The sequence below is a fragment of the Gallinula chloropus genome (genome assembly GCF_964237585.1).
Source record: "Gallinula chloropus genome assembly, chromosome: 2".
Taxonomy (NCBI): Eukaryota; Metazoa; Chordata; class Aves; order Gruiformes; family Rallidae; genus Gallinula; species Gallinula chloropus.
The window spans coordinates 22,126,428-22,140,264 of NC_140086.1; the positions used below are offsets into that span (position 1 = coordinate 22,126,428).

The window sequence follows — 13,837 nt, forward strand, 5'->3', positions numbered from 1 at the left end:
GCTTTCTAGAGTAAAGTAAGTAAAGTAAAACGTTTACATTTTTTTGCAACTTTAAAAGGCATTTGTATAAACCCCCCTCCCAAGTACTGTAAAAATTATTAAAAGAAAGTTAATGCTATCTGGTATTAGCATTACATGGGGGAAGGTACAATTGGTGTATTTCAATTCCCTAGCAATCATGACTGAAATGACATATGATATATACAGAAAACCTTTGCATGAAATGGGGTTTAGGGCATTTATCAAACTTAGTTGCATTGCACACATAGATGCATTTACAGCTCTTATTTTTGTGATAAGACACTTCAGACCACATATAGCCCAGTGGCTTCCAGTGGCTACAGCAAGACTACACGCAGCATTTACAGGCAACAGTCTCTAAATTCCTGGACTAGCCACAAAATCCAGCCAGCTACTCTCCAACTTCATCTTAGGGCAACAGCTAATGGAGTGGCACAGATAGTGTACCGAGCATGGGGAACAGACAGGTCAGGAGCACATGTTGATACTGCAGAGAGGGACAGTGAATGGGGGAACTGGAACATGGGAGTAGGTCATAAAAACCACAGCAACCTGATAGACTTGAATCTCTTTTACTTCCCTGCTTGGATTTCCTGAGATTACTGATCTATTTCAAAGTGATGGAAGGAAGCTGCTGCTCATTATTCATTTCTGTAAGAAATGTACCCAAAGTAGGGAGACCAGCGTTGTGATGATGGTTGTGCCACCCTCCTTGCTTACTTGGCATGCACAGATGCTGGAAAAATCTGTTCCATAAAATGTGTGAGGTAATCTGTTCTCACACCAAAGCAAGAGGACATATGAGAAAAATCTGACAGTCTGGATCACGGGTTTTGTCCGCTGTGCTCCTGTGCTCTGCAAGGTGCAGGTAGCACTGCAGAGCCCAGTCTTCAGGTGCCAGAATGTGACCTACTCACGTACACTGTAAATAGATCTTAAGCTTGCTTCTGCTCCTTATTAAAAGAGAAATACAGATACTCCAGAATATAAAAGGTGTAGAATATCTCCCACCATGTACCAAGGACCCTCACCTGGCATATTCTGCCTTGGAAATGGAAAGCAATAAGCACATTGTGAGCGCTACCTAGAACTCTCCAGGGTTTGATGTTAGAGCAACAGCTATTTAATTGTGTTGAGGTAGAAAGAGGAGAAAAGAAAGTGGAAGGGAGAATGGGAGCATGTCTCATTCCTTACCTCATCCCCCTCAACATGCCAATATATTATGTTGTTCACAATGTACAATATCCACTTTCTATTTTACTACTGATAATGCAACTATAATTAATATACCTGCATTTTATTGCTTTATAAAATTAATACGTATGGAAAAATCTACTGAAATGGTTCTATGATTCAGCTGTATAATGAAATAGATTAATTTAATAAATGACATCTCCTTACTGTTAGAATTTCCACCAGTACAAAAATGAAATATTGTAATTTTATACCTGTATCCATTTACCTGTTCTTCTAGTCATCTTATCAGCCTCTAAACCTAACCATTGCAAAAGCATTCCAAGTTATAGTTTTCATGCAGTATTGAAAAAGTAGCCAGAATGCAGTAATGAAGCAAAAAGCACCAACACACAAAGAACACTGACTTTTTCAAAATGATATTAAAGGAAAAAAAAAATAGTGAAAAATCACAGAAACAGGAACCAGACAAAGCAAATAATAATAATAAAACAATAATTACAATAACAGTCAGTGACTGCCCTCAAAGAACAATGTGGATCAAAAATGCTATAAAATAAACTGCACTGAACACAGATAAATTATTTATATACCATAGTAAGACACAACACAAAATAGCTGCACATATTTTTTTTCCATTAATAATGTATTGGGACAGAACAATTATGCTTGGAAAGAAGATTTTCTAGCTATGTGAGATGGTTTGCCTAATGGGAAATCCTGTTAGCCAGATCTGGAGTGCTTCTGTAACCTCAACAGAAGAAAAAAGGTACACAGACCAATGCTGATACAGAGGAAAACATGGAAGACTGAACAGATAAAGACATCCCTGAATAATAGAGAGGCATCACAGCAGCTAAACTGATTAAAACTGCACTGATCATACAAAAATAATTTTTTAAAAAATTAATATAAAAACCCATGGTAGCACTGCCTGAATATGCATGCATATATCCAAGCATTTATTCAAATCTTCAGACTTCCATATGAACTGTAAGTATCTCCACTCCTTCCTACAACTCTTGTATTTCACAGCCTGTTACACACAGCTGTCCTAACAACAGCCCATCAGGAATACATGGTAATGTCAAAAAGCACAGAAAATACAGAAAACACTTCCAAAATCTTGCCTATCATCTATTCCCTCAAAATCATCACACATTTGAATTCATCCACCATTGCCCACAATGTTACTGATTGACCTCTTCCACAAAGAACAGCATCCTGTTCCCATCTACTGTCAGGGCTCTGTAGATTTTCTCCTACCTAAGCACTCACTATAAAGAGCATGTTCCAAACTACAATCAGAATTTAGTATTTCCTTCCACTTCCATGTTACTTAGCTGATTGGAACAAATGAGTGATCCATGCTGTTCTTTCAGAAAAAAGCGCTGATTGAAAATCATAACACTGAAGTTTATCCACTTTGTAGTGGTCAAATTTAATATTTTTTTTGAGATTTTTAAAATTCAATTTTTCTTGTTACCTCACCCTTGATAAAGATCCAAACTCAGAAAATCTCAGAGTCCATTGTAATTTTTCAAAACATTTTCGATAACTCTTCTAAATTTTCAAAACTTTTAAGACATAAAATGAGCAACTAAATTTTAAAAAGTGAAGGAAAAACCATTCACTGCCTTCAAGGCACAGAAACCACCAAATTTGAAAAGTTTAAAAAAAAGTGATTTTTCAAAACTAACTTAAAATATCAGATCAAAAAAGAAACTACAGATATTTGCTGTTTTGAAAAAAAACCCTGTTCCTATAGAATACTTCAATTCTCTTGAAGTCATCTTTTCCTAAAAATATGGTTCAGCTGACTCATTTCAGTGTGCCCAGTTAGATGCCATGTTACTAAATACCCACACTATCCTTGAGATATTGTGGAAGCCACCCTTCCTCTCAAAGCAAAAGCTTTAGCACCAGCCTCCCCAAGCCTTGAGACGAGCAGCGAGAGCTGTGTTTTGCCATTAATACACTTAACGCAAAATGCCACTTTTTCTAACTTTAGTTGGTGAGGTAAGTGACCAAATTTTAAGTCTGCTAATGCTAGGTGTCTATGTTGAGACAGTAGGAGTTCAATTTAGAGAGTTACTGAACATTTCTGATTTCAGTGCCAGTCAACAGGAGCTGCGCGTTCGTCAATGTCAGCTGCTCTCTGAGGGAAACAAGAATGTTGTGTGTGTGGTAGGGAGTATTGTATATAATTTTAAGCAGAATATAAGGGAGTACAAAGAAGACAAACATAGGAAAGATCATTAAATGACTCCTAACATTATTTGGCTTCCTTAGATGGAGAGAAATGTTATAGACTTATTAAAGGCACTTATATCTTTAGGAAAAATATTTTAAAATATGAATGACACCTTATTCAGTTAAGCACTGAATTTACATGCCATTCTGAGACATATAACTTTGTGAATTCTGTTATTCTCTGTAAATTAGAACTCCTAATCTCCAGATACTGTTCTTATGCATCTCAACCTGCAATATCCTCTCAAACCACAAACTCAACAGGCTTACAGAATTTATTGGTGAATTCTAATTGAAACTCCTGAAGATTTTGTTTCTGAAACTGAAAAAATGAGGGAGTCAGTTCTGTGTGGTTCCCATTTGGAAGAGACTGGCCATAGAGGCTGTGGAGTCTCCTTCTCTGGAGACACTCAAAACCCACCTGGATATGTTCTCCTATGACCTACTCTAGATGATCCTGCTCTGGATGGGAGGTTGGACTAGATATCTTTCGAGGTTCCTTCCAACCAGGACACCCTAACATTCCGTGATTCTGTGGATCATCATTCTGCAGCTTCTCTGCATTGGGTATCTCAGCAGCTGACTCTGGATCTTCAATTTCATGCTGAGAGCTAGAAAGAAAACTTTTTGACAGCCTAGTATTTTATGAGATTTAGCCAAAAGAGATTTATTTCCCCTGTTTTCACTATCAACATTTTTTGCTGTCTTGTAAAACTATATTGGTTTTTAGAAACCTCAGTCTGTGTATTTTGACAGTTTATGTTCCTGTTCCCTTGCCAGAGTATCTTGTGCAAAGTATTCTGCATTCTACAGTCAAAATTTCTAGTTGTCCATTCATCCAAAGTATGAAGGCTTTCAAAGTAGTTAAGTACAACAGTCACAGAAAATTTCAAATTATATAGTGTCAATGGCCTGGTGTGATGAGCAAAACAAATAATGTCTCATGCATTGCAAAATGGAGCCAACATGGCTGCTGAACAGGCAGACAAATATTCCACCTTCTCTTCTATGAACACCACAAACCATTTCTGTGAGACCTATAAACCATCTGCTTAGATTTTATGCAAATTTTATGTCACACTCATTATCTTAACATAAACAACTTGAAAGAAATATGAATGCAACATTTCCAAACTTGTTTAATGCCAGTTTTGCATGGCTTCCATGCTATTTTCCTCTCCTCTCCAATTTAAACCAGGCCACAATTGAGCACTTTTGAAAAATCACACTTTGGAGTTATAAATGAAACAGAAAGGTGTAGAAAACCCAAATTCTTCAGTTTACTCAAAAATAAAATAAATAAATACCCTTTTAAAGAAAACATCCAGGTAATTAACTTTGTTCTCAACGGGAGTGAAGAACAAAAGTAACACTGGTACAAGGAACACAACATTAGCAAACAGTCACAGGGATATCAGGGGGCAGTATCTATGAAAGCTAGTGCATAAGGAATAAGCAGTATCAACATCCAAGGAGACAGGTAGTAAAATCTACCAACTGTACGTGTAAGCGTTACGGTTGGAAAACAGCACAAACATAACCCGAGGCCAAGATTAGGCCTTTCTGAACATTTTACTCTAACAGTCTAGCTTACTAGATAAATACACATATATATATATAATTCCACATACAGAAAATTTTCAAAAGCTAGGAAAACGGAATGTCCTTACGAAACTGTGACCCTGCCTACACTGAGATATACAGCATTAACCATAAACTTTAGCTAGTTTAAGGAGAACTTCATGTTAGAGTTAGCTCGCACTCCACAGTCAGCGGTGCATATGCTGCAAAAAGCACAACACTAATATTAATGAAATGTTTACATACTGAAAGTTGTCCAGACAAGAACTGTGGAACATCCCTTAACATGCCAGGACTCATAGGAGAAGTCACTGAAATAGAAGGTCGGTCCATTTTTTGAGATTCAAATGAACTAGAACCTGCAATTACAAATAAAAATATTTTATAAATAGTAGCACTTACACATTTTTCACAATATACCTTAAAGTAAAATTGTACAAACATAACCTAACATGCAATAAAGTTGTAACAAATACAATGGTTTTATCTATTTAAAATTAATAAATAATGATACTCAATCTCTTAACTGCAATCTAAAGAATTACAAGCTTATTATAACTGTAAAATTTCATCTGCAGCATATACAATGAAAAGTTTATTCTGATATTTCTCATTGTAATTATGTCAACAAGTTGAAGGTCCAAAATTCCTAAATAGTAAGTACTGTGGTCAAAGGAATTCAGTTTTCTGAAGGATACTTAATATCTTGAACAATCAAATTTTTAATTGGATTTTTAACGAAACATCAAGATGCATGTAATTTTTTTTGCATATTTTTTTTCAAATGTACAAGGTCTGAAACCTGTCAGAGGACAAGTTTTGATATATAAAACAGAGTAAATGTGAAGTATTTTTATATGGAGAAAAGACATTTCACATCTCCGAAAACATTAAATGGATTTTATTTTAAGACTTGGCTGATCAGTGAAAAGTTATTGAAGGAGTTTTTCATATTATTATAATCAAGTTTATGCCACTGCATTTATTCATGGCTTCTATTATAAAAGAGTTCTAAAACAATGATAAAAAACAGCTCCAGGCTGAAATCCATCTTATCAGATCTAAGCCAAAGAACAAGTTATTTTTCCCCGCATGAAATACTGATTTAGCTGATTTAAAAGAGTGCTGAATGGTTCTAATAAAGTACAAGTATTCTGCTTTCAAAGTAGATATCTCTCAGGTTATAAATAAAGAACATTTCATTCCCATTTCTAATTTATAAGGTTCAATTGAAATGCAAAACAACAAAACAGGAAATTAAAAATTGCTACTAATATTCTTGTATATTAAAATTATTCTTTTCTTTTCAAACAAAAATAGCCTAAGCTTATAACCAAATGTCAAGCCTAAATCAAAATATCCTGACTTTTGATAGCTCATTATTAAATAAAGATAGATAGATAATACAGTAAGATGACATATTGAGACAAATACAGACAAAGAGACGAAAGCCATACTGACTGTAGATGACATTTTTCAATCTATTTGTGCTTACATAAAAGAGAGAGAAGATTTTCCTACCCCACAATTGAAACTTACTGGACTCCAGCTGTGCATGTGTGCTGTCAGGTATTCTGGGAATGTCCCTGAAATCAGGAAAAGTAAAACAGGCTGATCCTTTATCTAACAAGCATATTGAAATTTCAGTTACACTATAACACTTCTGAAGCCACCATGGAATGCCTCAGGAAAGGCATATGATCTGCTGGCTGTCTTTAACCATGGGGAAGATTTATCTTTTATCCAATATAAATAATTTCAGTAAAGCCTACAGAACAAGTGGTTTGAATGTAGAAGAGAGGCTGCATGGTCACAAATAAAATAATTCAGTAAATTAAAAAAAAAAAAAGAGCAATCTCAGAATTAAGGGTAGACTAAAACTGAGTAGTAGACTTTATTATGACATTCTATAGCAATTAAATTTATTGGACGCTCATGGGAACATACTAGAAACAAATAATGGCTATCCCAGTTTGTCCTTTACTGTCCTTGAACCCCAAATTTGGATAATCTTACCTTTTCCATGACTAAATAAAATGTGCAATTTCGTTTGGCAAAATAGTGTACTTGCATATACATGAGATGTTGCATCACCTGTATTAAATTGTGTGTACAGCTATGTAATTTTAAAGCACTCAGTCGCAATGACTAAGTACCTCATTACACCCACACACCCCCTAAAGGAACATATTCCTCCTATAAGGGGCAAACATTCTATGCTAATAAAAACTATCAATATGCTAATACAAATTTCAGAGGTATTTGAGCAAGACCAAGTAAGATGAAGAGCTTCAACTGAGTCACAGCCAGAACAATATTTACAATCATGATGTGTGTGTCAGTGAAGTTAGTGTTGCCAAGGTTGCATTGGGTTGGACTTGATGAGTGTGGCCAGGTGAAGGAGGGCTATCTATGCGCTGCCCTGGTGAGGCCACCTCTGGAGTTCTGTCTCCAGTTCTGGACTCCCCAGTTCAAGAAAGACAAGGAACTACTGGAGAGGGCCCAGCAGAGGGCTATGAGGATGATTAGGGGACCGGAACATCTATCACGTGAGATGAGAGAGCTGGGTCTGTTTAGTCTGGAGAAGAGAAAACTGAGAGGGGATCTGAATACTTACAAAGGGTGGGTGTCAAGAAGATGGGGCCAGACGCTTCACAGTGGTGCCCAGTGACAGGACAAAGGGTAAAAGGGCAAACTGGAGCACAGGAAGTTCCTTCTCAACATGAGAACAAACCTTTTCACTCTGAGGGTGCTTCACTCAGAGCACTGGGACAGGATGCTTAGAGAGGTTGTGGAGTCTCCTTAACTAGAGATATTCAAAACCCACCTGGATTCAATCATGTGCAACCTGTTCTAGGTGCTCCTTATTTAGCAGGGAGGATGGACTAGATGATCTCCAGAGGTCCCTTCCAACCATAGTGTGGTTCTGGGATCTTAAAGGTCTTTTTCAACCAAAACAATTTCATGATTCCATGGGTGTTGGTGCTCAGGCGCTGGTGGAGGGGCTGCAGGGTGGCCTCTGTGAGGACGGGCTGGGGCTGCCCTGTGCCAGACACAGCCATTTCCACCTGGCTCCAACAGACCCAACACAGGGGCTTTCATTTTATCTTCCTTTATCAGCTTAGCTTGCCATCTTCAGTTTTCATAGCAGTCAGCCCATAATAAAATTAGGAAGAACCAGCAATTGTGTTTACTGGAATTTGGTTTTGTATTCAGAATATCAGGATATGACAACAGGTCCTCTTTCTCAACTAAGTTAATTGCCAGTAACTGAAAATTTCTGGCGTGAGTTAGTGGACTGCCATGAGACCATCAAGAGACTCTCTGTGTAAGTAATAGAATATACCTTATTGCAAAAGTGAAATCCTTCAAGTGGGCATCAATTATTCTAGACAAAATAATTATCACTTCAGACATGTGGTAAATCTGAACTTTTAACAATTGAAACATACAGTAAAACTTTACTCCCTGAGGAAAACAGACCTATGGTTTTATATTTCCTTGGGCAAACATAACATATTCATTTCTATAGTCCATTTGATTATGACCAGAAATGTCCTAAATTGAGAAGATAATATGGTATTTCTGGTTCATCAGCTCAAATCTCATGAAAAACATTCTGAAGTTACATTGCTAGTACCAAAATCCAGAATTACATCTATCTAACCAGAATCTAAAACCTTATAAATGTGCAGAAAGAATTCATCACTGTGACTTCAGTTATAAACTCATTTGGATTAGTAACTGGTTTTAGAGTTGAAAACCCTATTTTACATCTACTGCAAAAAGAAGTGGTAATCAAGGATGCAGAACAATTTTTTTAGCCCTGGTCTGGCTCAGTTCTTCAGCTATGTGGCAAGCAGTTAATGCTGAAGAAAGCATCTTGAGAGCCGCCATTTCTTTCCTGAAGGAACTATAGATAAGCTGTTCTAGTGACAGCAAGCAGAGCACATGGTAACATAACAGAAGACAAGATGATAAGGAAGGTAAACAACATACAGTAAATAAAAAAGCACAGGAAAGAATACAGGAGGTTTCACACAATGAAGAGATTGCAGAAAGAGAAAAATACGTTTTCAAGAAGTGAGCAGTTCCTTGAAAATTGGTATTAATTTTGAGAGAAACTATGAAAGATCTTATGCCTTTATGAAACTAACTTGAAATCTCCTTTTCTGAGGCAATATTCTTCTAGCAATGTAGTCTGTCGCTTAGTACTGCTATTATACCTACAACTCCCAAGTTTTGCAAAGGTTTTTAATAATAAGACAGATGATACAGCCTTTACCCTAAAGAGGTTTCAATTCAGTATATATGTAGGAGATAACCTCTCATCTCACTGACAAGTTTGTTTAAAACTGTCGAACCAAATTAAGCTCCTACACATTAAGTTCCCGATGTGTCAAACACTTTAAGTTCCTGATACAGCAGAGCCCGTAACAAGTTTTCCTCACTAAAATTCCATCCTCAGATTGTAGGGTTCTAACCTGGTTTTAGTACTTTTTGGTTTTCAGTTGTGTTGCCCATGCTTTCTCCTATTAATTTTGTACATCTTATACAAAATAAAGGGAGAAATACATTCCTTAATTATCATTATGGAATCATAGAACAGCTAGGGTTACAATGGATTTTGAAAGACCTTCTGGTCTAGCCTCATGTGCAAAAGGGAGTTTAGATGAAATTACCTAGGACCTTGTCCAGATGTATCATATACATCACAATAAATACTGTGGGGAAAAAGGAAAAATTCCTAAAAACTGTAAAAATCTTCAAATTCAGTGATAAGCATCCCCCTTCTTTACAGCCCTACAGTTATCATCTATGAAACTTCCAATGGAGAAGGAAAAAAAAAGGGATGGATGTGACTGTAGGAACTTGAAAGAAAAAGAACGGATGAAGAAGGGGAAATATTCACAGTTTAATATAATGAAGCAATAGAAATGCCCTATTGCTATGCTAGAGAAAATTAAGTTTAGAGTTTAAGATGTAGTTCTGAAAGTTACAAAAAACTGGGCAATGTAAAGCACCAAAGAAAAAATGTCACACAGTTTAGACAAGCACTAGTGCTAGTTATTAATTCAGATCTGTTCTCTATTAGACACATGCAACAATTTAATATGTTTCCTAAATGAAGATGATGAGAATGTGGATTAGAGGCTTTCTAGGGCATATTGATTATGTCATTAGAATACCATATTGTGGGCAAAATTCTACATTGCAGATTCTCAGTAAGTGGAGTTCATCATCAGTTCAAACACCAAATAGGAATATATAATTTTATATATGGAATGGAGAAAAAAATAATCAAAGTTATTATTCAACAATAAAGAGTAAACCCACAGTTTCAGGGCCATTATATGCTACATCACCAACTAAACCACAGAAGGGAGCCTATTTTTGACAATATTAGCAGAGAATGCCTGGGACTCTCAGAGAATACAGTATTTCACACCTGATCTTTCTACTTACTGTCGTGATGTACCATTCTATCTATGCTTTAGGTTTACAGAATTTTGCATATAGAATTAATGTTTACAGTGTTTATGATTCTGTTTGATATGATCTGCCCTAAAAGTGAAATTTAGCATAATTTTTATCATATTTAATTAAAAAAAGAATAAAAGTGAAATTACTTACCCTATTGGTCTTGAAACTACAAGCTCCACTTGTGGCTCAGGTTTGGATTCTAAAATGATGTTATACACCTCCTCAAAGGTGGCTCCTTGTAGTAGCCTTCCATTCCATTCTAATACTTCATCACCTATAATTTCAGTAATAACACTCTGCTTAGGACATCCGCTGTGAACTGTACTTGCAATAATAATTTAAGCCATACTACCGTCAGTTTACTAGCTTGCAAAACCTGTTTTATAGAACTAGTTTGGAGTCTTTGATACAGGAAAATCCTGACTACTAAAGGTTTTCTGCAGCTCAGCTCCAAATATATAATGCTCAGTGAAACAATAACATCATCAGTAGGATCCCTACTGAATTACATACAACTCTTACTTCCTTTGGCATCTGTGGCTTAGAAGAAACCCTAACATACGGTTTCAAAGAAGCTGATCTTCAAAACACTTTGTTTAATTAATTTTCTATTTGAAGATCCACTTACAAGTCCAGTATTTAAGGTTCAAATAGCTCTCACATTAACAGTTTATATTTCTTGCATATTCTCCAATATACCAATCCATGGTTTGCATGGATCAAAGCAGTTTCTAGCCAAGCTGGTTCTCTTGGCACATTTGTAACAGCTTGGTTTGCTCTAAATGAAATATACACAACTAAATGTACAAAGCAGGGCATCTATGGAATATTAATTTGAGTATAAAGCCATGAATAAAAATATTAAAATATTATTTTGAACAACATGAGAATGTATAGGTTTCAAAAATGCGGTTGTGTCAATACACTAGTAACTGAACGTCAGGTTAAATTCTGCAGTAGTTCATTACACCTATTTAACATAATTTCATATCTAATTAAACTCTCTCACTTGTTAGCACCTTTAGAAAAGCAACTCGGCAGTATAATCTGTAGTCCATACATACCCGGTCTAAGATGACCCACTGTATCAGCTAAACTTCCTTTTTTAACTTTGGTGATAAATGCACAGAGTCGACCTGATTCAGTCATCTTTCCTCCTACTACCTGTTTCAAAGAGGAAATATTTTCATAGAATGAAAATTACTTTAAATAACTTAAATATTCTGGCAACAGAAAGAAGAATTCAATTATGTCCTTGGTTTTCAGGTAGCCTGGGATAAACAGATAAACTTGAAAAAACGTACCACAGAATTTTGGCTATAACAGGTTATGTTTGTGCCTGTTCTGGCTATGTGCATAACTTAAACATAATGCAAACACAGAATGCTCAAGCTTTTAAATTTAGCAAATTTCACTGTACTATCAACCAGCAGCTGTAAAAGTAAAGTGCTTTAAAAAGTAAGATTCATCAATAGATCACTTACTTCAATACTTACTAATTGAAAACAGATACATTCATGTAGGAGAAGTCCTGATGTTCACACTAAGTGTCAAACGTCTCTATCAATTAATCAAATCCACTTTGGCTGAGCAAGTCAGATGAAAATAATAGTCATATTGAAAACTTTTTCATAGGAAACTTCAACAGGTTAGACCTTACTATTTGTCTTAGGATCAGGAGATTAAAATCTCAAAATTGGTTACAACTACATCATCTTCAAATTCTTGAGGATTCTTAGAAGTCTTCATATTGAGATTTAAAATTTGTAATATTCTAAAATTCCCAGGCTTGGTTACTTTCAATAATGCGTTTGAAAACTCAGGTCAGAAATAACTACTGAAAATCACTCTTTTCAGATATCTATTGAGATTAGGAAGTAATTGCTCTTGAATCTAAACTGCTCATGAATACCAATGAAGAGTTTGCCTTTATAATAGAGACTTCAGAATTTTAAACATGGAAGTTTAATCAAAAGATACTTCATTAGGGCACTGTTAGTCTATATTGCATTTTCTGACATTAACACACATACCGCAAGTGATGCTCAACTGCCTTCTCCACCAACGTCCAAACACAAACATTTTTCAATTAACCAAAGGGTTTTAGTGTATCTTCTAAGTAACTGCATTGGTTACTATTGACAGTATATGACTATTGCCTAATCTGTGTACCCAAAGTTGAGTCAGTGTTATGCTAAATAGAGAATGAAGAATTAATCAAACTTTTTAATGATTCCTCACAACAAGGATGCAATTCAAAATAAATACACACTTGTTACTTTTCCTGCATATATTCCATTCTCAATTTTGTACTAATATTGTTGGAACGGTAATTAATAATATCACGCAAAAATGAGATCAAGACTTGAGCTAAAAACAGCCTCGTAATGTGAAAAAAGATGCAAACATATTACCCTGTAATAATCTACAATAAATATTAAATAATTTTGTCTCTTCTGTATGTAAACTGTAGAAAATCAAATAATCAGGGGAGAAGGGGGGGCGGGAAATAAATCCAGAAAAGGCATCTTCCATTGACACACTCTGCTCTGGATTGGTATGTCATTAACTTACAGGTGTTCCCCAGATCTTCAAAAGAGTCAATTTATTTTTCACATTTCCCCTGTCTTCTGGGGAACAGATGTTATACCATGATGCAATGCTCAATACTGAAGAAAGCAGACACGACTTGGCTTGCCCAGCAAGGATGCAATTAGTACCTTGCAGAGCAGACATTCTTGGCAAACTTGTGAAAAATGTCTAGTCTTTCTGAAGAACACAAATAAATTTATTGGCAACTGAATAGACAATGTCTCTATATTGTAATTTTAGGAATGATAAGACATTATAGATATCAGTATAGAAACACTATAAAATACAAGAATATTTTCATTATAAAGGTAGCTATTTTAACTGAAGGAGTTGTCAATTCCAAAATCACTCATTACTAACCTTTAATCCAAGCATTGCTCCTGAGTCTCTAGGCACACTTCCATCTTTTAGTCGTTTATTTAACAATATCCGACCAATGAGACGGTCTCCATCTTTGGATGGTTGCCACGTTACTGGATGCTATCATATGGTGTTCACAGAAAATAGAGCGAATAGGATTTTAAAGAAAAATATTTGAGTAATACTTCTCATTTCCTGGTATTTTTTTAAAATGCCACAGAAGTATTATGATTACACATCACATTTAATGTAATAGAGTGACAGAAAACTTTGTTGGATAAGATTTATTTGGACATATAGTCCATCACAATTTATTTGTAGTATTAAATAACATTATCTGTTTTACTAAATC

The 13,837-nt window shown here is 35.6% G+C and overlaps 1 protein-coding gene across 18 annotated transcripts in view; it reads right to left on the minus strand.

The window, feature by feature from the left end:
• The window catches only part of RIMS2 (regulating synaptic membrane exocytosis 2), a gene marked incomplete at both ends in the record, with an annotated part of 475,681 nt that overhangs the window by 208,331 nt on the left and 253,513 nt on the right, over positions 1-13,837 (minus strand). For all 18 annotated transcript variants that reach the window (XM_084260505.1, XM_084260502.1, XM_084260507.1 and 15 more), the window contains 5 exons: positions 5,296-5,408; positions 6,589-6,635; positions 10,684-10,807; positions 11,598-11,693; positions 13,482-13,605. In XM_084260505.1, the coding sequence (XP_084116631.1) occupies positions 5,296-5,408; positions 6,589-6,635; positions 10,684-10,807; positions 11,598-11,693; positions 13,482-13,605 (504 nt within the window). The remainder of the gene's footprint in view (positions 1-5,295; positions 5,409-6,588; positions 6,636-10,683; positions 10,808-11,597; positions 11,694-13,481; positions 13,606-13,837) is intronic.